The sequence below is a fragment of the Vulpes vulpes genome, chromosome 1 (genome assembly GCF_048418805.1).
Source record: "Vulpes vulpes isolate BD-2025 chromosome 1, VulVul3, whole genome shotgun sequence".
NCBI lineage: Eukaryota > Metazoa > Chordata > Mammalia > Carnivora > Canidae > Vulpes > Vulpes vulpes.
Window position 1 is genome coordinate 59,673,807 of NC_132780.1, and position 25,775 is coordinate 59,699,581.

Below are 25,775 nucleotides of genomic sequence, written 5' to 3' on the forward strand. Positions count from 1 at the left end.
AAGGCGCGGAATTTCCCTTCCTCCTCCTGGGGTAGTAAACTAAGCTGCTTTCTGTTGGGTAAATAACTGCAACAAGGGGCCCGTGGGTGAACGCTCTCCATTCAGAGCTTCCCAATCCCGTATCAAATGAGGCTCCTCCACACATTTCCACAAGGCTATGAAATATTCCTCCACCACGTGCAAGTGTGGTGAATGCTGTTACAATTCATGGTTAAGCCTAGAACCACAAATCGCAGCATGAAACGAAGCAATAGTACTGTCTGGGATCATGGGAAATGATATTTTTGTCATGCAACCATCTACTGCATGCTTGCTAACCTGTGAGAAAAAAAAATTTGACCAGTCACTTGGGTTTTTTTCTCTTGGCTTAAATGTTTCTCCTGCTCAAATCTTCCCTTGCCCTGGAAGCTTCGTTGGTCTCTGACGGTAGCAAGGGAAGAGCCCACAAACATTCATGGCTGCTGGGCAGAGCTGCCCTTCATTTCAAGTCCTTCATTTCCTATATGCTCTAGGGGATGATACACATCAAGTCCTTCATTTCCTGTACGCTTTAGGGGATGGTACACATAAAGAATGATTCCCTGGGTCTTCTGTGGTGTTAGTCATGAGAGAGGATATGTGGGGTTATAAGTCATGCTACTGCATTTAGGAGCACCAGGTCCCTAAAGACAGACATGTATTTCTTTTTCCTAACTAATAGGGAAATGTTCCCTCGCACACCAGTACAAAGAGAATACTAATCATCACTTAGCTTCCACTGTTACCACCATGGTCATGTGTTCTTTAAAAAATGTGTGCAGTATCACAAAATATTTCTAACACTCAGGAAAATAAGGTGTTTGCCTCTTTGTTCTTGCCACAGTGGGGAGAACCCGTATCAGTCATCGCCCATCCCGGTGTCTCATTTCTAGAAGCTGAAAGGCTCAGGATAGGAGCTTATCTCCACTCAGACTGACCAAAGTATCCCAGAAATTATTTGCTGGAACTAATGGGGAACACCAGTCTCTTTCCCTGGTGGGATATTTAAGGTGCAAGTTAGGAGTCTGGGGTTGTTGGTGGCTTTCTTGTCAGTCACGTATTTAGTCCTAGTGTGAAAAATCAAGCGAGACAGAGGCAAAGAGGCAATGTACCATTGATACATCAGACACTAAGGGCTAAGAAATATAGACAGAAAACAACAGCATCATTGAAGGCCCTGGATCTCTTGTTTCAGAAGTTACACTTTGGGACATGAGTCAATAAATTCTTTTTTTTTCCTAAGATTTTATTTATTTATTCATGAAAGACACAAAGAGAGAGGCAGACACAGGCAGAGGGAGAAGCAGGGCTCCCTGCAGGGAGCCTGATGTGGGACTCGATCCCAGGACCCCGGTATCAAGACCTGAGCCAAAGGCAGATGCTCAACCACTGAGCCACCCAGGTGCCCAATAAATTCTTTTTGCTTAAATTCAGACTGAGTGCCTGCCTCTTGCAGTCAAAGAGCATTATGAGTAATTTAAGTTAATCTACAATAACTTGATTAAGATGATTAAATACAGATGCATATGACAGATACAGTCCAGACATGACAAGCAAGGGCTGAAGGAAGGTGGATAGGAGTGTGTCTCTGTGCTCAGTGGGGATATGAGTGATACAAATTGCCCCATCATAAAAACTGTGCATTGAAGATCCTCCCCCAGCTAGTTTAGTATTGAATATCTGGGGATGCCGGAGTGGCTTTATCTTTATGAGAAATAAAAATGGAATACTTGTGAAAATCCATGTTCGCTTACCAATCTCTGTGAGCATTAGCATATATGTAAGAAATAGTAAAATAGAGTTAAAGTGGAGATTTTTCTCTTTTTAAAAAACATACTTGACTAGAAATAGCAAATTTAGAATAACGAATCATTAAGTCTTAAAATCCTGATAATCAAGTTGCTTAAGAAACCATGTTATCCCAATGATCAAGTTGGATTACTTCATCACTGAAAAGCCATAGAAAAAAATAGTATTTTGACTAAAGTGTTTCATGACAGTATATTGAAAATCAAGATTTAAATCTTTTGGGCAGCCCAGGTGGCTCAGCGGTTTAGCGCCGCCTTTGGCCCAATGCGTGATCCTGGAGTCCTGGGATCGAGTCCCATGTCGGGTTCCCTGCATGGAGCCTGCTTTTCCCTCTGCCTGTGTCTCTGCCTCTCTCTGTGTGTGTGTCTCTCATGAATAAATAAATAAAAATCTTTTTTTTAAAAAAAGATTTAAATCTTTTCACTACTTTAAAGGTATTAAGAACCACCATAAGCAAACGGTGTTATAAGAGCATTATAAAAGGCATCTTTTAAAAGAGATGGTCATTCTCACGAAATATTAAAAACTATGATCAAGCTTAAGCTTGGTGTATCTTAATTACTGGACATGTTTTATTCTGAATATATTCTCAAAAACTGTAAGATATTATGAAATGTATAGCTATTATAGATAATATAGGTGCATTTTTTCTTATCAGTAGTAGTTTTGTTTTATTATGTGTAGCTCAAAAAATAGAAAAGGTATTTTCTTAGTTAAAAAACATGTTCCTAAAAAAAAAAATGTTCTTTGCTTACTACTTCTTAGAGATTAAGTGGTTTAACTATAAGTTATTACAGATTTATTGCAAAATATGAAAATAGAAAAATCTCTTAAGAATCTTTTATGAAAAATACACAATGTGGTTAAATAATTCAGTTGGGTAGTGATACATGTCAGTACTTTTGCAAATAACTAAGTTTGTTTGACTTAAGCATAAGCTTGCAATTGGTTAGGTTTTGAAAACTGTACAGCTAAGAATTTTAGAGGCCTGTGGGTGTTCCCCAAATTTTTTTAAAAATTAATTTACCTGTGGAAAACACACCTGAAATAAATTCTCAACTCTGATAGAATTTTATGTTCAAATTTTCTTTTTTCTTTTTTTTTTTAAGATTTTATTTGACAGAGAGAAAGCACAAGTAGGGGGAGCAGTAGGCAGAGGGAGAGGGAGAGGGAGATGGAGAAGCAGACACTCTGAGCAGGGAGCCAGATGTGGGGCTCAATACCAGGACCCTGGGACTATGACCTGACCTAAAGGCAGATGCTTAACCAATTGAGCCACCCAGGTGCCCCTATATTCAAATTCTCAAAATAAGATATAGAATTTATTACACAATGATGATAAAATATACCCTTTAAACAACATTGATGAGTTTTTTAGATTTTTGTTGTTTTGTCTTATGTACAAATATAAATTTTATATACAGATTTAAACATATGCATACATATATACATACATACATCTGTGTGTGTGTGCATTAATATTCTTCTCATAAAATGAGATACTGAACCAAAACAGCTTAAAAGTCAACAGTCTTTACTAAAAGGACCATGTAAGAACATTTAATTCATCATGGTTCCCAAACTAAGATTGCTAGATCCACTTTATGGTGTTATTAAAAGCTAAAGCATGTTAAGGACTACTTAATATTTCATCAATACATCATCCAATTTCTTATTAAAATGTCTGCGCCACTGTACATTTCCACCAGCATGAGAGACACAATAACTTATTAAGATTAAACTCTTAACATAAACTAAGAACTGTGCTGAGCACATTAAGCCCATTTAAATCATCATTAATCACTCTAGGAAGTAGATGCTATTGTTTTTCTCTATGAGCTGTAGGGAAGTGGAGACTTGCCCAGGGCCGGCAATCTCAGAGGGCAACAGCAACTGCCTCGGGTCCTTCTGCCTCAGACCCACGGTCTTCACCGCCATGCCATATTGCCTTATTTTGGTTAATTCAATAGTCAAAAAAATAAAAAATAAAAACATGTATTTTATTCATGTTCTTTTACTATTTTTTCAAACATTTTTTTTCCTTCTTTGTGAACTATTTTCTGGTGTGGATGTGGGGAAGCAAAGGCAGGAGAAAAATTATGAAATTTCCTTACTACATACAGCCCATTGACGCATCCTTGAAACAGGTAGAGTGACATTCCTCTAGGGACTCAACTCCCTGGATGTGTCTGACACTTTGCTAAGGGCAAAAGACAATCTTAGCCTGACCCCCAGGAGCCAGTAAGTCTACTTTAATATATAAAAATTCCTTTGGGAACTTTTGTCTCTGTTCCCCAAGATACATGTTGGCAGTCATCCCCCAACTATATGACCACCCACATACATCAAAAGAGTCTCATTGAGTAAAGGCCAGGTAGGGCTAGGTAGGAAGAGATAGTTAGGGGGCCACATGATCAGAAATCCCAGAAATGCTGAGGTCTAATGAAACCAGAGATAAGGGAACAAATCAGACGACCCTGCCCTGGGCATCAGAGGTGGGGTCTTTTTATGGCAGTTACATTGTGAACAACAAAGAATAACCAGACCCCAAAGAAGACACCATTTAAGATGTTATCACCAGTCCTTACTCAAACTAAGACGTCACAAGAATGGTCAGGCCACAAGCTCCCCCGTCAGTTCTAAATAAAAGACTGTCAGAGGAGGCCCAGGTTGGCAACCCTGTCGGGACCCCTCTCACTCCTGAGAGCTTTTCCTGTATCCTCGCTTAATAAAACTCTATCACTTTATTCACTTTCTTTTGTTGAGATTCATTCTTCAAATCCATGAGACAAGAACTTCACTCTCCCGCTTCAGTATCATCCCTTATTTATTTTTTAATTTGAATACTAATGCTTTCCACGTTGAGTTCTTTTATATTGTCTAAATAATTATAAATATTTTGCTCTATTTTTATCTTTCGTTTTATATAATGAATTCTTTCTAAGTAGTGAAACCTACAGAATTTTTTCAGAAGAGAATTTGTAAAGGAGCATCTAGGTCAATTCCTTCATATAATATTTGAGGAGAATCAAGGTCGCATGCTCAGCTAATTGCTACTCCCAGAGTATAGCCTGGAGGGCAGTAGGTAAGAAATATACTATGTTGACATTATATAATACCAGAATAGATTGGAACTTCCAAGATTATTTTATTACAATCATTATTTTTTTTTAATTTTTTTTTTAATTTTTATTTATTTAGGATAGTCACAGAGAGAGAGAGAGAGGCAGAGATACAGGCAGAGGGAGAAGCAGGCTCCATGCACCGGGAGCCCAACGTGGGATTCGATCCCGGGTCTCCAGGATCGCGCCCTGGGCCAAAGGCAGGCGCCAAACCGCTGCGCCACCCAGGGATCCCTACAATCATTATGTTTTAATTAGATCACTTTTTTACTCTTTTGTGAGGTTTACTTAGAATTAAAATGTATGGCAGGGCGCCCAGATGGATTCAGTGGGTTAAGCAGCCTAGTCTTGATTTGGGCTCAGGTCATGATCCCAGGGCCTGGGTGAAGGTCAGGTGGGATGGAGGTCCAGGCTCATCAGGGAGTCTGCTTGTGGATTCTCTCTCCTTCTCTCTCTCCCCCTCCCCCTGCTGCCACGTGCACTCGCACGCAAGCTCTCTCTCAAATCATTCTTTTAAAAACAATTAAAATGTGTAGCCATCTTGCTCAACTAAAACATAAAAAGACCTAAAAAAAAGTATGCATACATACACAAGCTATGCCTAAATGATACAAAATATGCAGAGATGTAGTATATCCACTTGGCTTTTTTTTTTTTTTCAATGTTACCTAGTCCAAGAAAATAAATACACCTTAGCAAAAACCCACCAGGCTTTTCTTGGCTTTCTCTATCTCATTCCTTGTTTGGAGAAAATCTTCACCTTAATCCAAAGAGGTGGCCAAGGGTTGAGTATTACATTTGCTTTGCTACTAATCCTGCTGTGAACTTAGATTTTGCTTTTCTCTCTAGTAGGTGAAAGTGAGGGGTAAATGACTGGCAAAGAGACTCCTGAGGAGGAAATTCAAACAGTCGCCAAAAGCCAAAGATAACTTTATTTCATGCTATGCCTTTCCGATTTGTTGTCTATGATCATAAATGTTTATGATCTAGGATTCATTCTATCCCACGGGATAGCATATCATTTTGTAAGTTTCCTTTATAGAAACATGTGTTCATATGAAGGCAAAACGGGATGACATAAGCCAAGTATGTTTCCAAACAACAGCAACAATTCTCAACACTCTTTATTCTTGTTTTTGCTTAGGAGAAAGAGGTGGTGTGAATCATTACAGAAAACAACTGCTATTATTACTCTCATTGCCCCACACCCCTTTCCACACGACTCCAAACACACACACACACACACACATACACACACCACGAATTCAGCCCTTCAATACAAGGACCACTTTGTAGAGATGGGTTTATTTTTAACAATGTAATATTAACGTTTTCTGGAAAATGCAGTGAGCTGTAGGCAAGGCAAATTCAAATAGGGGGAGCAAAGCATTATAAAATATTTTTGTTCTTTATCATTACTTGATTAAATAGAAAAGCAGGGATAACAGAATCCGTAGGAGCTGCCTATGAATGGAAGATAAAAAAAAATAAAATAAATAAAATAAAAACTGGTGAAGAGTGACATCTTTTATTAGTTTCTCCACTACATGGCTTCAGGTTTACCAAACTCTTTATATGCAAAAATGCTTTTCAACAGCATCCTTGGCCATCAGTAAAGATGATCTAGCATTGCCAAGTGGGCTTTGAGCTGCTTCTTAATTTACTTTTTTCCTCAGTTTGTTACTTGATGGTACACATGCTAATGTGCCAGCCTAGGCTAATCTGACTTCAAAACTCTCACTGTGCCTGCATTTCAATTTTCCTGCTCCTCTTCTATCACCCTCCAAAATCACCGAAATCCACCACTTCCCTTGTTATATATGGTGCCCCATAACTCAAATGCCTGAAACATATTTGCTTTCCAGCTGCTACTCATGAAGCCAACAGACTCTAAATTCAGGGCGTCTTTCCACAACTATTCAGTAGAAAGACAACCACTCCTAGTTAAGTTGCCTAGGCAACCACTTGGTGCAAAACCTGCAGTTAAATTTTTTTTTCCTCTCTAGTGTTCTATTTTTCTAACTTTGGTTAATTTTTTTCCCCTAATTTTCCAACATCTAGTTCCTCCCCTACATTTCTCTTTTTACATTATCTTTAGCATGTCTTCTCCTCTTGCTTTCTTTTCCCCCCTCTTCTTCTTGTAAGTATCCCAATGTTCTTTCCCTTAGGAAAGAGATCAAAACAAATATTTGCCTTTAAAGTTGGCTTGTCAACTACCATCTGGTTACTATTTTGTTCCTTTTTAGAAAATCAACTGTAGGCCTTTCGTAAATGTGGAAATTCTGCTCACGCTGAAAATCAACTGCAGGCCTTTCGTAAATTTGGAAATTCTGCTTGCTTACACTAAAAACCAATTGTAGATATTTCATAAATATGGGAATTCTGCTCACTTACGCTACCGGAGCGTGGTTACACTAATAAGCTACCAGCTTATTAAAATGTGGAAGTCTTAGTAATAGAGACAACAGTGGTTCAGACTCTAATTTCCACATCTGCCTCCTTTCTCTGAAGGCTGAGGGCATTTGAAGTGCAACTTCTTAAGCAACACCAAAAACAAACAAGGGTGAAGAACTTTGATTTGAGGAGAAATCCCTTTGGTTAGCAGATTGCTAGCTAGGGTGAGCTAGACTGGCAAGAAATAAGTTAATGTTCTGGGAGGGGGAAATGTGACTGCTGAGCAGTCATTTGTATGGACTGAGGTCTCTTAAAGCTTCCGGATCTGGTTCTGACTGGAGATGTTGTTGACAGATTCTGGTTAGTTGCCACCCATTTCTCATTTGACTTAGAGCATAAATAGTTTTTGTGTATGTGACTTAAAATAAAGGTGTTTGATAGTTTCCATCTTATTGCTTCACAACTAAAAACAACCACCAAAAAACCACCTCCTTAAGTGAGTTGCTATTGCCTACAGGGCAGGGTCCAGATGCCTTGGCCTGCCTTTCCCGAGTCTCTAGAATCTGCTCTGAATCTGATTGCTGATCCTATTTCCCATATCTCCCACTACTCTCTGCACCCCGATGCCAACAGCACCAGTCCGTTTCTTTCCTAATACACCATGTGCATTTCTCTCTCCTCTCAGCCTCTGGTCATCTCGGAGATGCTCTTCTCATTCCACCAATCATATTGACCAGCAGTTACAGCTGGGCCCCATATTCAGGGAGGCAGGACACAATACTTGGAAAAGAGCATCCCAAAGGCAGCCACTGTGGTTTTCCCTCCTCTCTTTTCTGACCATCGTTACCAAAGACCTCAAATTCCAGAGCGACCTAAGAACAAGGACCAGATGAGGTGAGGAGTCAAAGATTATTTCAAGAGGTGAAAGTTATTTTAAGATTTTTTATTTATTTGAGAAAGAGAGAGAGAGTAGGAGTAGGGGGAGGAGCAGAGGGAGAAGCAGACTCCCACTGAGCAGGGATCCCCGCTCCCCCCAGGGGGGCTCGATCCCAGGAGATCATGACCTGAGCCAAAGTCAGATGCTCAACCAACTGAGCCACCCGGGTGCCCTTGTCAATGCGTGAGAGTCTTAAGAGGAGGAGCAGAATGTCCTTAGGGTTACAGGCCACACAGATGAGGTGGCTCCCTACCGAGTGTAACGTGGTGTTTCAGGATATGGGTAACTCAGACGTGTGTCAGTGGACAGCTGCCAATTTCCACATCGTGAAGAAACAGTGAAGGGAATGTGAGGGTAGCTTTAGAAAGGCACTCAATTTAATTAAGTGAAAATTTTGGGTAGCATTACTTGTTATGGAAACTCTGATCATTTCTTCAATTAATACTGAGCATTTCCATTATCACTCATTTGTTGAATATACATCTGCCCTGCCTTGTCTTAGCTGGAAAACTGGACTAAGTAGCCAGAAAAAAGTTTAAAAACAATAAAAACCAAAATATGGACTTGTTTGCAAGCTAAGGGTAATATTCTGACCACTGCTGACAGCCAGTTTTATTTCTCAAAATATCTCCTAAAGGGAGCGTGGACGTTAGAAACTATCAGAGTTAGGTAAGATTTAGAGGACTTCGAAATAATGTCATTCTACGTCGAAGAAAGCCAAAGTTCCAAGAAATGAAGAATGTTTATATTTGCAGAGAACCTGTCAATGAACAAGCACCTCTCTTTCTTTCCCTTTTGGATTTCCTGGTGATGGAATCATCCAGCCTCGTGGTCCTCACTTCCTCCTAGTAGGTAACTACGAAGCTAGCTCCTTGAGTCTACAGCCTCCAATGGAACCACCTCCCCCGGAGCCCAACAGACCCTCCCAGGGTCTCCTGACCAACCACCCAAACATCCACGGCTGCAGGGGAGCAGGTGTTCTCACTGGCAGAGTGAACCATTCACTTTGCCAATTACTGGTAGGGAGACAAAGGTGGGGAGGGGACCCAAGCCATCTTGGCTGTGGGGGGGGGAAGGAAGACTGCTAGGGAGATGGCGTGCATGGAGGGCAGGCTGGAGGTGGCAAGAAGGGAGGCTTCTGGGCAGCCCGGGTGGCTCAGCGGTTTAGTGCCGCCTTCGGCCCAGGGTGTGATCCTGGAGACCCAGGATCGAGTCCCGCGTCAGGCTCCCTGCATGGAGTCTGCTTCTCTGCCTGTGTCTCTGCCTCTCTTTCTCTCATGAATAAATAAATAAATAAATCTTTAAAAAAGAAAGAGAAAGAAAGAAAGAAAGAGAGAAAGAAAGAAAGAAAGAAAGAAAGAAAGAAAGAAAGAGAAAGAAGAAAGAAAGAAAGAAAGAAAGAAAGAAAGAAAGAAAGAAAGAGAAAGAGAAAGAAAGAAAGAAAGAAGGAAGGAAGGAAGGAAGGAAGGAAGGAAGGAAGGAAGGAAGAAAGAAAGAAAGAAAGAAAGAAAGAAAGAAAGAAAGAAAGAAAAGAGGCTTCTAAAGTTGCCCCAGAGCCTTGGTGCTAAAGCAGCTCTATCTCAGCACATAATACTCAGCAGAGGAAATGAGTGTTTCTTGTTCTCCTTCTTGAGGATCAGAGCTCTGGAACACCCCAGCCATGACAAGAAACTCATCCCCACGCCTCGACCAAAGCCACCAGAGAGAGGCAACATGACTGGGGGTCAGCCTGGAGGTGGTGGCTTGGATGGAACTACGAGAATCTGAGGGGAAAGGAGCTCAGAGCTCAGTTCTGCTGGGTATTCTTTAAACAGACTTTGCTTTGAAATCTTGCCTTTATAAGCACACTCATTATCCTAAACATTTTATGGGCCGGTGCCTCCATTTCTTCAGTTGTGAAATGGGGACGATAATGCCCACATCAGGGTTATGAGAATTAAGACAATGGGTGTGGGTAAAGCACTTAGCAAAGTCCCTGGTGTGTAGTAAACACCGGGTGTGCTCTCCTTCGAGAAGATGATATAAGTGGTTAGGAGCACAGATTCTGTATTCAACCTGCTTTGGTTTGAGACTTGGCTTTGCCATTTTTGAGCGTGACCTTGGGCAAGGACTTCTCTGGCCTGTTTTTTCATATGTTGTGCTGTTAAGAGAATTAAGTACACACACACACACACACACACACACACACACAGAAAGCCCTGGCAACAGTCTTTAATGTACATTAAGTGTTAACTGTTAATGCCTATTAAGCGTTACCTCCTTTCCCCTCCCCACTCACCCACATGTGGCCTGTCACTGAATCTGGAACTTGTGTCCAGTGACAACACTCCAGAGGTATCAAGAAGCCGTGCCCAGGGCCTCTTACTCCCAGCAGGGGCCTCGCCAAGAGGACTTGGCCAGCGTCCCCTTTGTGCAGCCAACTTTCCCACACAACGTGCAAGGAAAGTTATGGGAAAAGGTTTCCCTGTTTCCCTTCCTGCCCTTGGGAGACCAGGAATAATCCCTTAGTTAACCCACATTCTCTTTTCATGAGACCCATCTTTCTCCCAAGTGAAGGAGAAACTCTGAGGTGATAGAAGGTATTCGTAATTAAACCAAGAATAAAGCCACATATTCATATGCCATTTACTTGGGCTCGGGCTGCCAGGGGCTTTTCAAAGTCTCAAAGTCACGACTGAAAATAGTACTTTCAACTTTAAACACATGAAAGGCCAATGCTGAGTCTAAGATTGTGGAGAATTCAGAACTGTTTTAACCTGATTTTGATGAGTAAGACATTTGTGCACGACCATCTTAAATTAAAAAAGAGAAAGAAGAAAGAAAGAAGAAAGAAAGAAAGGAAGAAAAAGAAAGAAAGAAAGAAAGAAAGAAAGAAAGAAAGAAAGAAAGAAAGAAAGAAAGAAAAAGAGAAAGAAAGAAAGAAAGAAAGAAAGAAAGAAAGAAAGAAAGAAAGAAAGAAAGAAAGAAAAAAAGAAAGAAAGAAAGAAAGAAAATATCCAGTCGACCCTGTTGTACAGGAAAAAGAACTCTTCGTTGCGTGGAAGAAAAAGTTGTAGCCTTATTTCTAAGAAGAGCATTTTTCAGATGTATTAGAGCACCCTCTTTTGGTACCTACGCACATAGGGTATCCCAAAATTCAATAGCCAGAGACTAGCAGCACATTTTCTCAGCCCATGATTTCCTTTCAAAAACTGTCTCAGAAAAATCGTGTTTGAAATACTCTATTTTTTGTTTGTTGCTGCTGTTGTTGTTTTATTTGTTTTTGCAATAATCCTGAACAACACATGTACCAGAATTGGTAAAACCAAACAAACCAAAACAAAACAGATTGGAAACTTTAGGAAAACGAAATTAAATTCAACAAGCCTGTAAGAACAGTAAGAAATGTGGTGCCAGCACCACCTAGTGTCGACGCTGAGTAATTCTTACGTATGAAAAAATAATAATTTACCCAAAAGAATATAATTTAGGTTAAAGTTAGGTCAACATTCTGCAAGCAAATCACATTGATTGACTGACAGCTCCCTCCTTTTTTTCCTATTGTTCTCCACAATCTTTATATTATCAAATAAGAGAAATATTTTAAAATTAAATATCTCCACTAATAGAAATCCAATTCAGATGAAAATTTCATGATAAAACTGAAATATTTGGATGTCTAATAAACATATATCTAGAGCACCATGAGATCCTTCAAAGAGCTATCAAAGTAAACTTCGTACACCCTAAGGTGGGGCAGGACTTTTTTTTTTTTTTTTTTTTGTAATTTCTTGCTCCAAGAATGGTTCCCTGAGGGCTCTGTGGTGACCTTCACCTAACCTTCAGGGGCTTCTCTGCCATCAGTACTGCCAAATATTATTCAAGGCCTGAAATAGATCTACATAGAACGAAGGAGATCCTTTCATTTGCCTGTGTGGCTCTACCTTTAAGAGATTTATAGTTAGTTCCTGACAGATTATTTTTGTGATTCCCACAGACTATCAACGTGCCCTTTCCAGTCACAGGCAGCCCCAGGACAGCTGGGAAATGAGTCAAGTTTGGGTGTGGTCTCTTCTCTTCTTTTCCGTTCAGCCTGTATGCCTTTGCTTCATTTCCAGGCTACTTCCGTCCACCTACAAGAGCCACAAGCTTCTCACCAATTTCCGTCCCTAAGAGTCCTGCAAATTAATGCAAATTAAACAGCAACTGCACTTGCCATACAAAATCTTTTCTGGAATAAATAAGGTAAAATTTAAATGAATGAATGAATAAATGTCAAACAAACAAAACTCCTTGGACTCAGACATAAACGCCTCAGGATGGTTTATGTGCTAATCTGCCTATGTTCAACTATTCAAATTTTTTTAGGAATCCTGAGTGGAAATCAGAAAAACTTATTAAGATTCAAACCAGCAAAGATGGTTTGAACAGAGGGCCTTTCTGTGCCAGAGAGGCAGGATACATCCTGGCTCTGAGGGCCTCATCCCAGGTCACTGTTGTCACTTTCTATTTTGTGTGAATTCCCAAAGGCACTTCCTGAATCCATTTCTTTATCTATAAAATGAGAAACATTAGCAACTATTTTGTATGAACATTATTCTGAAGCTTCAGAAGGATCTTCTATAGTACTTAGTAAGCACCACTCCAAGAATCGCTATATAATAGTAATAATTATTATTATTTGATATATATACATATTATTATCATTATTCCCAATGAGATGTACTCAATAATAAGAAATCTGTCCTAGGATTTTAAAAGGGAGCAAAAACATCTTTCCAGCCTTTTGTTTGAGCCAATGCTTCCGTTTTTAAATAGCTGCAGATTTTTCAATAAGAATTGTCATCAATAATTCTGGATAAAAAATGGAATCCAGGGGATCCCTGGGTGGCTCAGAGGCTTAGCACCTGCCTTTGGCCCAGGACATGATCCTGGAGTCCCGGGATCAAGTCCCACGTCAGGCTCCAGGGATGGAGCCTGCTTCTCCCTGTGCCTGTGTCTCTGTCTCTCTCTCTCTCTTTCTCTCTATGTCTATCATGAATAAATAAATAAAATCTTTAAAAAAATGGAATCCATTCTGATTAATCAGTCCTGGTTTTAGCTAAAGAGGTGCTGCTCATGGAAAGAAAAGAGAGCAAAGGAATAGAAATATTTTGACAAAATAACAGAAAAGAACAGACATTTACCTTAAAGTCTCTACCATTCTTTATGCTCAATTAATAATAATAGTAATTAATAATAACAACAGCTTTTTGGGGTTCTCAGAGGCAGCACAGTGAGGACCATGTTGCAAACATCCTGCTCACCAGTACATCCGGGGCCGGAAAAACCACACTAGGCAAAGAACTTGCATGAAGGATCAGGACTGAAATACATTAATGTGGGTGATGCAGTGTGAGAAGGGCAGTTATATGAGGGCTCTGATGAAGAGCATGACTGCCCCATTTTAGATGAAGATAAAGTAGTTGATGAATTACTTGATGATTTCTTCCCTGAACTCAGGTTTTCATATAGTTTTTGTGCTGCAAGCAGATAACGGTGTGTTGTACAAAAGACTTGAAATAAAGGGTTATAATGAGAAGAAACTAAAAGACAATATTCGGTGTGAAATTTTTCTAATTCTTTATGAAGAAGCATTAGCATCCTACAAGGAAGAAATAGTACATCTGGGGTACCTGGGTGGCTCAGTGGTTGAGCATCTGGCTCAGGTGCTCAGGTCATGGCTCAGGTCATGATCCTACGGTCCTGGGAATGAGTACCACACATCGGGTTCCCTGCAGGGAGCCTGCTTCTCCCTCTGCCTGTGTCTCCGCCTCTCTCTCTCTCTGTGTATCTCTGATGAATAAATAAATAAAATCTTTAAAAAAAAATTTAAAAAAAATAAAGATTTAGAGGGGCACCTGGGTGGCTCAGTGGTTGAGTATCTGCCTTTGGCTCAGGTTTTGATCCCGGGGTCCTGGGATCAAGTCCCATGTCAGGCTCCCTGCAGGGAGCCTGCTTCTCTCTCCGCCTGTGTCTCTGCCCCTCTCTGTGTGTCTCTCATGAATAAATAAATAAAATCTTAAATATATATATATTTAGAGTAAAAACTGTCATTTTAAATGCTTCAACTGCTAAAGAATCAATCAATCTGACCAAATGGGTGGCCATCTTCTAAGTTGATTACAGACGACAATGAAGGTGATCCTTTAAAATAAAATTTAAGACTAAAGATAAACATAAAAATAATGATAACAGCTTGTCTTTGTATCAGGCACTTTCCTTAGCACTTTCCTAGTGTTCATGCATATTCCCATAATTCGCCATTTTACACATTGGACGAAATTGAAGCACAGAGAGTAAACAACAAAGTCTTGACAGCAAATGGCAGAACTGTAATTTGAATTTGAAGTGTCAGGTTTCATGGATAAGGCAATAGGCTAGTGTGCTTTGGTAACTCTTCTCTTTCTCTCCTTCTCCCCCGTCCCCCCTCTCTACCACCATCCTCTGCCCCAACTGGCCAAAGCCACCTAAGCTAGCAAAACCATTTCCTTTTGCAACTAAGACGTCTTGCTCTGTAGTCACTCCCATTCTGAGACAGTTCCAACCTTTCCAGCCCAGATCACAAAAAGATCTCTTAGCACAGAAGGCTTTTTTGTTCTGTTTTCTCCTCTTTCATAGCCAAGTTTCCAAATAACCACTTTGTAGCTTTATCATTCCCTCTTGTCCTGGTTTATCTGACAGTATTAATTAAGACTTTACAGCTATTGACTAAAGCAAGTGGCTTGTAAATAGACAATGACAAAAATAGGCTTGGAGACGTGCTTTAATGAGCCCCAGCTAGATAGTTTTGTTGACACCGTCTTTGACAAAACAGCAAAAGTTCTCCCAAAAGAGCTTGATTTTTTTTTTTTTTCAAAAAGTTGGTGGGCAAATTCAATTTTGTCTTTATAACTGACCTCTCATTCTCCTTTGTCTGGATTCCATCTCTGAAAAAAATCCTTTCATTAGAAAATATTCAACAAGCTGGGTACCTTCTGTAATGCAAAATACTTATAAATATGTATATAATGGGACATGTATGTGTGCATTGTGATGAATAAGTGATTTAGGATGTACATTTGGAATGTGTGTTATAACCAGCAATAGTGAGGAAGGACATGGCTTCATTTCTTGTCTTCTAATTCTAAAGGAGAGAAAAATATTATATAATACTAGGACCAAAGAGCTGTTAATTTTTTTCTTCTACATTTTCATAGCATAGTCACTAATTTAAATACTCGAAATTCTGTTTTGTTGCAGTAACTGTCATAAAATATTAGTGAGGTGACTCATTGTTCAAGGATAATACTCATCACCTGTCAGGAGCTCATTAGCACATCTGAACTGGCACTAATGTGGTAATTACTATGAATCTTCAATTTCCATTATTTTACTGTCTTCTCCCAGCACCAAGAACTGGGCATGTCTGTGAAAACACAGAGGAAGGCAGAAAATAGCCAAATTAACAAATCCAGCTGCCCAGCACCTCCACTACCAGAGAATAATGGCAAAAGCATCTGGAATAAAAGTGATGATGATGATGGCCAATATTTATTGAATAAATATTATTTACCAGGCATTCGTCAAGTGTTTTATATATACTGTCTCATTTATACTTCCACTCACCCTATAAGATATGTACTATTCTCAATACCATTCTACAGAGGATAAAACTGAGACTTGGAAATTATGTAAATTGCCCAAGATCATGCAGCTAGTGAGTGCCAGAGCTAGAATGCAAATTCAAGTCATATGGATCCAAAACCCACATGCTTATAAAACTCAACACCCATAAACCAAATAATCCAATTTAAAAATGGGCAGAAGGCATGAATAGACATTTTTCCGAAGAAGACATACAAATGGCCAAGAGACATGAAAAGGTGCTCAACATCACAGATCACCAGGGGAATACAAATCAAAACTACAATATCACCTCACACTGGTCAGAATGGCTAAAATCAACAAGAAGCAACAGGTGTTGGTGAGGATGTGGAGAAATGGGACCCCTCTTGCACTGGTGCGGCCAGCGGGAAATGCAAGCTGGTGCAGCCACCGTGGAAAACAGTGCAGTGGTTCCTCAAAAGTTAAAAATAGAACTACCCTATGATTCAGCAATTGCACTACTAGGTATTTACCCAAAGAATACAAAAATACTAATTCAAAGGGATACATGCACCCCAATGTTTATAGCAGCATTATGGTAACAGCCCAAAGAAGATGTGCTATATTTATTATATATATATAATTATATAAAATTTATTTATATTTATATAAGTATATTTAATGTATAAAATGGAATAGTACTTAGCCATGAAAGGAATGAAATCTTACCATTTGCAATGACAAAGATGGAGCTAAAGAGTATTATGCTAAGCAAAATAAACCAGAGAAAGACAAATACCATATTATTTCATTCATACGTGGAATTTAAGAAACAAAACAAATGAACAAAGGGGAAAAGAGAGAGGAAGGCAAAGCAAGAAACAGACTGTTAACTACAGAGAACGAACTGATGGTCACCAGAGGGGAGGTGGGTGGGGGACGGGTGAAATAGGGGATGGGGATTACCTTTGTGGCATTTGTGAAGAGCACAGAGTATTGTACGGAAACGCTGAATCACTATATTGTTGAAACTAATACTACAGTATGTGTTAACTAACTGGAATTTAAACAAAACTTAAAAAAAAGAATGAGGGAAATGAACAACAATTATTTCAGAAAGTTAACCTTTATAAATTTAAGAAAACAGGGGAACTCTGAGACTCCATCGGATGTTTGCCATCATGTTTTTATAATGAATACACAATGTGTAGAATTCATTCACACAGGCCAAAAAAAGAAATTATTGTATAAATGCTAAACATTTGGACAATAAGAATGATCTGACAATCTGTAGGCAATAAAGTACTAATGCTTAATACAAAAAAAAAAAAAAATCCACGTGTTTAACAGCTTAACTCTACTCCAGGGTTTCTCAAGCTCAGCACTACCGACAGGCATCGCCAGATAATCCTTTGCTGTGAGGGCCTGCCCACAGGACTACAGGATGCTGGCCAGGTTAGCAGCATCCCTAGTCTCTGCCCACTAGATGCCAGTAGCGCTTTCTCTCCTCGGGCCCCACTCTAGTTATCAGTTAAATGTCTCTAGACGTTGCCAAATGTCTCTATGAGGCCAAATTGTCACTCTCTGTAATATATTTTATTGAATATTAATTTAATTAATATTAATTCAGTGCTACATCTAAGATATTAATTTAGATTCTTTTATTTAAAAATTTTGTATTGAGAAAACAATCAGGTGCTTTGAAATCTACCCTCCTTGCTGTATGCAAGATATTAAGTTAGACTTTGTCAATGAAATAGTAAGTAGGAGGTGATCTATACTGCAAAGTTTATTAACTTCCCCCTTTAAAATGTGTTGCCATTTTTCAGTTAGTATACTTTAGGAGATAAAATTAAGACTTGTTTCAGCACCAAGTTTCTTGAACAGTGAAGAGTTTATTTGATTACTGTATACAGACATGGCCTAAGTCAACAATCAAATAAAATATAACTGCATGCATATATATCTGAAAATGAAAATAAATTCATTTGTCCATTTTTTAGAAATTCAGAATTTTATTATTTTTCTAGATGTCTAATAAATCAAAATTTACTAAAACTTTGGTTTTGTTTTTGTTCCTTTTAAAATATATACTTAAATATATATTAAAAGCAAGTATTTTGCTATTTCTATCTATAACTTTCACTAAATATTTATGTGTTAACTACTTTAGGAAATATATAAAAATTAAGGTCTGCATTCCTGAGGAAATAGTTTTAGAAACAAATCACAATACACAAAAAGCCCTAAGAATAAGAAAAGACAGTAAAAAAGAACCGGTAAAGTGTTTTGTGTAATTCATATTAAAGAAAAACATATGCACACACATACACCAAAGTTAAGGAAGACAGCTAAATTCATTTAATAGGCATGTTCCATATAAACAATTTGTCACAAATTTTGTGTTAAGAGTCCACATGAAAAAAATCACAGTATGCATAGACTAGAAGCAAAACGCATCAAGCAGAAACATACTAGAGATATTTAGGTTGTCAAACTTTTGCAATTTTTCCAAATCACTTTAGGGTGGTGGGAAAGTGGTGCATTTTTGGTTAAAAACAAATATTCTCTATGTCTTTCAGACTATTATTCCTTCTCATCAAAAAAACACTATGTCCTATAAATTCCATAAAGTTTTAAATGAATGGTGTTTGCTTTATATTTACCAAGTAATAATTTACCCATTACCATAAAAATGGAATTAAAAATACATCTGGCTAAGTAAATTCAAAAGAGAGAGCAGTGGATTTTGTTGGGTTTATAGATAATGATATGTATTTAAGTGACATACATTCTTAACCTTTTGTTGGGTGCAATCTGGAAATAATATGCCTTTTAATAACCTACATTGTACATCATGGATGCATTCCAAGTGAGTAGCTTCACAACAAAATTATCTAATATACACATGTTGCTTAGAATTGCAATGTTACCATAGTTACCACCAGATCAAACATCTCAAGGAAGCAGAGCCACTAAGTCTTTCAATGTACAGAAATTCAGTACGTTTGAGAGTTTCCAAGCCTTCATTTTTCTTCTTTCTTTGGCTTTTCCAAGCAACTTTGTGCTGTTTCTTCATTTTTCTTTTTTACATCTAAAAAAATAAATACATAATTTCATCCACTTATAGAATATAGTGAAATATATTTCATACTATAACTGGGATGAAACAGGATTTCTGTAATGTGCCCTGATCATTTTCTCCTTGAACCAGACACGCTTTGCCCTCAATCTAGACCTTACACAAAGAAAAGAAATATGGGTAGTTCTGGGAATCCACATGCCCCTAGTTACCTTGCTCTCCTATTCTCCAGAATAGTTACATGCCAGGCAGTATCTTGAGGAGGTATTATTACAATTTCCACTTATAGATTAGTCCATCAAGGCACAAATAGGTTAACTGACTTGCTCCAAGTCACAGAGCTAGGAAGTGATGGAGACACAATTTGGACCTTGCCAAGTGGTTCCACAGCCCATCCCCCTTAATGACCTCTCTATAGTGCATCACTCTCCTACTTCTCACACTTCCTACCTCCTTTGCTCTTAGGAGATGATCTCACTTTCTATTTCACAGGAAAGAAAAAGCAAAACAATTCAAGCCATCGGATAAAACTGCCTCAACTATCTGCCACCAGACCTCTAAAACCCCATGGTCTGTATGTATTCCTTCTACCTTCCCTCCCATGGCAATGGAAAAAGCGCTCCTTGGGACTGGCTACACAATTTATCCGAGCCCAGAGCAAAGTGAAAATGCAGCACCCCTTGTTCAAAGAACATGGAAAACTTCAAGACAGCAACAGTAGAGCATGACACCAAGTGCGAATCTCTTCTGAGCCCAGGGCCCTGTGCAACCACATTTGCCGCGCACCTTTGGAGCCGGTCCTGGTGCTGCTCAGACTCCCAGGTCTACTCTTCCATGATCGGGGATCCTATCTATTCCTGCCTCATCAGGAAGCTGACTCTGACTATCATCCTTCCCCTCTTTCACTGGACTTTCCCTTTCTCTTGACTCCTCACTTCCTCAAGTCACCATCAACTTCACACTAACAAAGGCCTTCTTTCAACCACAGTTCTTCCACACACTGTCTTGTCTTTTATCCTTCAAAATGGATCATCTTCTGTGTCTCCCTTTTAAATGAAAATATTAAGTCTCTGTTGCTTCCCCAAAAGTGCTTACCGAAATCATCACTGGTATCTCTGAAGTTAAATCTCATGGACTCTATTCAGGTCTTCAACTTTCATTCAGAAAATATTTATTAAGCATGTATTATGTACCAAGCAGTGAAGAAAAAAAAAAATCCAGCCCTCAGAAGACTTCTGATGAGGGATATGGGAAACAAACAAAACAAGTAAAATGTGTGGCAAGTGAGGAGTCCTAAGTGCTATGGAGGAAATTTAAGAATAGGAGTTGTCAAGAGGTCTTGGGGCCTGGAGGTTGGGATTTTAGATAGGATTGGCCGGGGAGGAGAGGCATGCGAGTGAAGATCTGAGAAGGTGAGGGGTGAGCTATGCCGGTAGCATGGAGACAGCAACCCAAACTGAGGGAACTGCAAGGTCAAAGGCATCAATGTGCAGGGAGTGGGAACCAGTATGGAGGAAAAAGAGCAGAGGGAGGAGTCAGAGAGGTACCAAGTGACCAGATCTTTTAAGTGAGAAATGGCAGCTATTTGGACAAATGTGAAAGTAGAGCTGACAATTTTTGCTGATAAATTAGACGTAAATTTGAATGATAAAATTAATGATATGTCTCTCATCCTTAGACAAGGATGATTCCAAGGTTTTGGCTCTAGCAACTAGAAGTGTGAAACTACCATTCCCCAAGATGGGGAACAGGCAGGAAGAGCAGGCATCAGGGAGAATGTCTGGAGTCTCTTTATTACCCCTAAGTTTGAGATTCCTGCTAGATAGCCAAGTCGAGAGGTCAAGTAGGCAGATGGATTTAGGAGTGTGAACTCAGAGGAGCTTCCGGCTAGAGATAACAAATCTGTGAGTAATCAGGAAGATGATATTATCCCAGTGAAACTGAATGATATCTCAAGAGGAGGGAACACTGATAGAGAAGATGTCAAAAGACTGAGTTCTGGTACCATCTAATTCATTAAGAGATAAGGGATATGAAAAAAAAACACAACAGCAAACAAAACAAACAACAACAACAACAACAACAAAAAACACAACAGCATAGGGAGGAAGAGCCAGTGAAGCAGGAAGAAAACCAAGAGAGTGGAGTGTCCAGGAAGCCCAGGGAAGAAGGGCACAATCCAACATGACAAAACTGCCAACCAAGAGATCACAGGTTGGAGACCAAGAATGGACCACTGATGTCATCAGGGACAATGTCATCTGTGATCTTGAAATAGAGGAGTGATGTGGTGAGGGTCAGGGAAAGAGACAAAGGATTTGGAGGCATGTCCATTCTCAGAGCTTTTTACTAGCTGCTCCTTCTGCAAAGACCACGCTTACCTCTGACCTTCCTGTGTCTGCTGCTTCCTTCAGTTGTGATTCAAAACACCCCATTGTCCTTCCGGTTTCAGTTAGGGCTGCCCTAACTTCTCAGGCTAAAGCCACGAAGTAACTCTACCTTAACATCCTACTTAATCTCTGCTAGAACCCATCACTTGTTTATAACCTACCCCTCACACTGGAGATACAAGATCCATGACAACAAGACTTTACTATGCCGATAGGTTTTAGAATAGTGCTTAGCACTTGGTGGGCACTACAATGAACGATGGATCCAATACATAGTGACGGAGGGACTTAAGAAAAGGCCCTCTGTGACATTTACACCTGCCACCCTCTGTTGCTTCTTGCTGATATGCTATCAGGCATCATTATCCTCCCTATCGTGATTATTAATGTATAAGACATAGATTAAGGCAGATGATGAGCTAGGCCAATTCCAGACAGGTGAATTTCACGCAGGATGCAAGACATCTGAGATCCTAGAGTTCTTCCCACTTAAAATATTTATCAACAACAACAAAAACAGAAACCAAAGAGGACAGAGCTGAGGGAACTCACCTAATAACCACCAAATAATCCACCTAATAACCCCTTTGCCCTTCCCCCTAAGGGAATGGGACCTCGCTTGGAACAATCCTTTATTTTCTTTTGCTGGTAACTTTCCTGCCCCAGCCTCCTACTGATAAGAACTTTCCATCTTGCACAACTCCTCAGAGCTCCCCTCTATTTGCTGGATGGGAAGCCACCTGATTCATGAATCCCTTAATAAAGTCAATTAAATCTTCAAATTTACTTAGTTACATTTTTATGCTGTAACAACATAAAACTAGTAACAACATTCTTTCAGACAATGGTTTCTCTAGTGACCAAAACAAAGCGGCGAAGGCTACTAAATCTCCTACCGTGTGTTTTTTCTCTTTTGTTCAACTAGGTAATGTCAACAAGCATCACGGTTTTGGGTGTGTGTTTGGGGTATATAAACTTTAATTAGGCCTGTTCATACAGATAAGTAACTTAGCTTCTCCACGTCACTGGTTGAGGATGGCCCCTCAGAAGTAGCACCATGTTCTGCTAGCCACATTCCACTTTCAAACTGAAAAGACCAAAACCATGACACACATTTTTTAAAAAATTTTCTTTCTTTCCCTTTTTCCATCTCATACTAGTTTGTGTGTGTGTACGTACTTTTTTGCTATTACCTGTAGGGTCTCGCATAAGAAATGCAACGACCTCTGGGAAAAGGTGAGGTGTCTCTGGCTAAACAAAGACATACTTAAATCACAGGGATCATACCAGAAACACTTGTAACTGCCAGGCTACAAAAAGTGTTCTAAAGCAAAGGACTAAGAGCCTTCTTCTGGGACCTACGTGAGTAGAGTAGATGTGCAGAAGCTGCTGGCTCACTCTGGCCTCATTGGCAGCAGGAATAAATTTCTACACCCATCCTAAAGTCCACCTTGACGTCTAAAATGGGGCACAAGGCACAGGTATTTTGGTGATGACTTGGAACTAAAGGTTTCTTTAACCCCCATGACTGTTTTTAAATAAAAAGTCTTCTTTAAAATTTAATTGACATTAATTCTCTGTTAGAGAATTAATTAAAAGGATCATTGTATTTATTTCCCAAAGACTATACTCTGGAAACTATATGAACTGTATGTAAGCAACGGGGAGAAAAACCCAAGATTTTCTTTCATTGATTTGACAGCTCCCCTTTTTCCTTAATTCAACTTTTTCCACTGAAGAATGGTCACCTTTTATACAAATACCTTAAAGTCCTCATCTTTAATTCATAATAACCTTCTTCTTAGATATGAGAAATAGAAGGGCTTATAGAATACTATAGCGAAGCATGAGCTTCCCAAGTGGTTGACTGATGGATGACAGGAGGAAAATGATTTCATTTCTGAATGTTTCTCGATAAATTTCTAAGTTTATTGAGGGAAGGGATTATATTTGTTCACGTCTTCCTCCCAATCACTAGCACTATGCATGACTGCACATGCCCAGCCACTACCTGAATGTCCAGCTTGCACACACACATCAAGAGAGATACTCACTCTCAGAAAGCCTAAAAACTGTCTTAGCCCTAAACAAAAGCTGAGAGATCTTAGTCAACATATAAGAAAAAAAAGAGCACTTATAACTAGTTGGAAGAGAGACTGTTCCAGAGGAAAGGACTGCTCAAGGAGAGAGGCCTGCTGGTTTGAGGACAGTTTGCGTGTTACCTTCCTTCACGGAGAGGGCCTCCAGGCTGAGGGGCAACTCTGAGGATCCGCCTGTCCCAGCTGAGCCCTGGATGTCTGGCACGGCGTTCCGGCGGCCCGTCCTGGCTGAGGACGCAAAATTGTTGACCACAGACTCCACATCAGTCATCTCGGATCTATCTGTCCTCATAGCAACATCTGCAAATAGAACGTGCACGTGAGGAAGAGGCTGAGCCTATTTTGAGGTAAATGCTCACAGTGGTGCTGAAAGGCATGGCCAGACCAAAGCCACAACAGGCTTGAGAATCCAATCACCGATCACACCCTGCACCTATGTCTACTGTTAGGGTCCCAAAGCTTCCATTAGCACATTCCCACACTCCCTGAATACAGCAGGAAGGGCTCAGTGTGAGCCAGCTTGCTATAAATAACCCCTGAGCCGAATAAGCCACTTGGATGCTTTAGGGTGCAGTAATCTCTTGTCTTTTGTTCTATTTCTCTGTGGATGGATCCGCCAAACTAGGGCTTGGAAGAAAATGAAAACAGACTTGTTTGGCCACTCCTGTAGAGGCCCTGCCTGCTGGAATCGTCTGTGGTGCCCGTTCAGGCTGAAACCAAATCACTGTAACTTGTAAGGCCCAAAGAAACACACTGGGCTCCTACCCTTTAGAAATAAGAAATTCAACTTTATGCCAAAGGCGTTTTCCCCCAGCGACAGCTGCGCATTTCCGTCAGACCTCATTTTCAACAGCCTCCTGTTCGTGTTTAGGAGAGTAGAAGCTGTTTTACCTTTTCTTGCCCTGAGGTGGACATGGTCATTACTAGTGCCTCCCCAAGCCTCCTTCATCTTTCTAGTAATTGTCTCTGTGAAAATTCTCAGGAAATCATGTACCGTACAGGGAGGCCGAGAAGTAGCAGATACTGTTTATTCTAAAATGAACCCTCTTTCACATGAGGTTTTCTAAAGAATCTTCCTTAAGAAGCCAACACTGAATAGTATCTCCAAAGCAGCAGCAGCGGCAGCGGCAAGCATTTATTGAGAACCTATTAAGTCCAAGGCTCTCAGCTGGGCACTCAAAGTACAAAGGAATAATATAGTCTCCATTTGGGGGGCACGTGTACTCTCAAAGGGGAGAAAGAAGGTACACACATGAGGACAGGCAACATCATACCACAGAATGTGCTGAGTCTCAGCCAAGGAATGGAGAGACCATCACCTGTGGTGCTTGCGGGCAGAGATAGGGGAGTCTTGACCTACACAAAGCAAAGCAAGCTTTTCCCTGTAGTTGGATGGGAGCCCTTTCCAATGGGTGAACTTCAAATCAGGAAATGCTAAAAAATAAAGTGAAATAGTCACAAAACACAGTGCGTTTCACATTCGAAACACAAGTCCTTTGGTTCAGAGGACCCAAGAAACACACACTGAGCGTAGTGTGGGCTTCAGGAGTCCAGGAGTAGGCCCGGCTGGAGCCAAAACAGGCTCATCTTTGCAGGAACCGTGGAAAATGTGAGAACAACGTGAGCTTTTCGGGCACAGTCCTGGAATCCATTAGACTTCCAGCTGTTTAGTATTTGCCAACCGTCTGGCATTGACAGCACAGAGTAAAGAGCGCTGGGCTGTTAGTCAAAGGGAGCTTCACTCCATTACAGGCTTGCAAGTGATACTGGCTAATTCACTTAATTTCTCGGCGTCTCGTTCCTCCCCTGTACAATGGGTATAAAGATATTAGCCTGACTCCCAGTATTCTTGTGAAGAACTAATGAGATAAAGGATGTAGAAACTCTTCATAACCCTGAAACCGTATGTTTGGTTACTGGCATCATTGTTCACATCTCACAAGGTTTTATTTGCTCCACTGCCCTTCTGTGTATCCCTGTAACCCTCCCAAGCATCTTCCTACTGAAAGACCTCTTGAGTTTCCTAAGAGGGAAAATCAGATTTATTCAATACAACATGAACATTTTCGTATCTATTATCTCATTTTACACCTCCCAATAATCTTACAAGGTAGTAAGGAATAACTCTCACTCCATGGACGTGGAAACCGGGGCTTGGAGAGGTTAAATAATTTATCTAAAGTCACCCAGCTGCTAATGTGGCACAGGCATGCAAATCCAGTTTCAGTTCACTCTTAAGGCAAGATGGCAGGTTTTACCGCAAAATTATTTTTCCAAATCCCTGCGATATGTATAGACAGACATACAACGGCTACTTTT

General features: G+C 40.0%; 1 protein-coding gene and 1 long non-coding RNA gene across 15 annotated transcripts in view; one reads left to right on the top strand and one right to left on the bottom strand.

Moving 5' to 3' along the window:
* The window catches only part of LOC112930921 (uncharacterized), a 53,101-nt gene that overhangs the window by 24,751 nt on the left and 2,575 nt on the right, over positions 1 to 25,775 (top strand). The window contains exon 4 of one of the 2 annotated variants that reach the window (XR_012002845.1): positions 19,460 to 22,139. The exons of the other annotated variant lie outside the window; for it this stretch is intronic. This is a non-coding gene — a long non-coding RNA (uncharacterized lncRNA). Of the gene's footprint in view, positions 1 to 19,459; positions 22,140 to 25,775 lie in introns of those variants that run through there. 2 annotated transcript variants of the gene reach the window in all.
* PKIB (cAMP-dependent protein kinase inhibitor beta) overlaps positions 17,761 to 25,775 on the bottom strand; it is a 202,848-nt gene continuing 194,833 nt past the window's right edge. For all 13 annotated transcript variants that reach the window (XM_072765122.1, XM_026013354.2, XM_072765110.1 and 10 more), the window contains 2 exons: positions 23,580 to 23,756; positions 17,761 to 18,979 (listed from right to left, as the gene is read on the bottom strand). In XM_072765122.1, the coding sequence (XP_072621223.1) occupies positions 18,912 to 18,979; positions 23,580 to 23,756 (245 nt within the window). In that variant the 3' untranslated portion in view covers positions 17,761 to 18,911. The remainder of the gene's footprint in view (positions 18,980 to 23,579; positions 23,757 to 25,775) is intronic.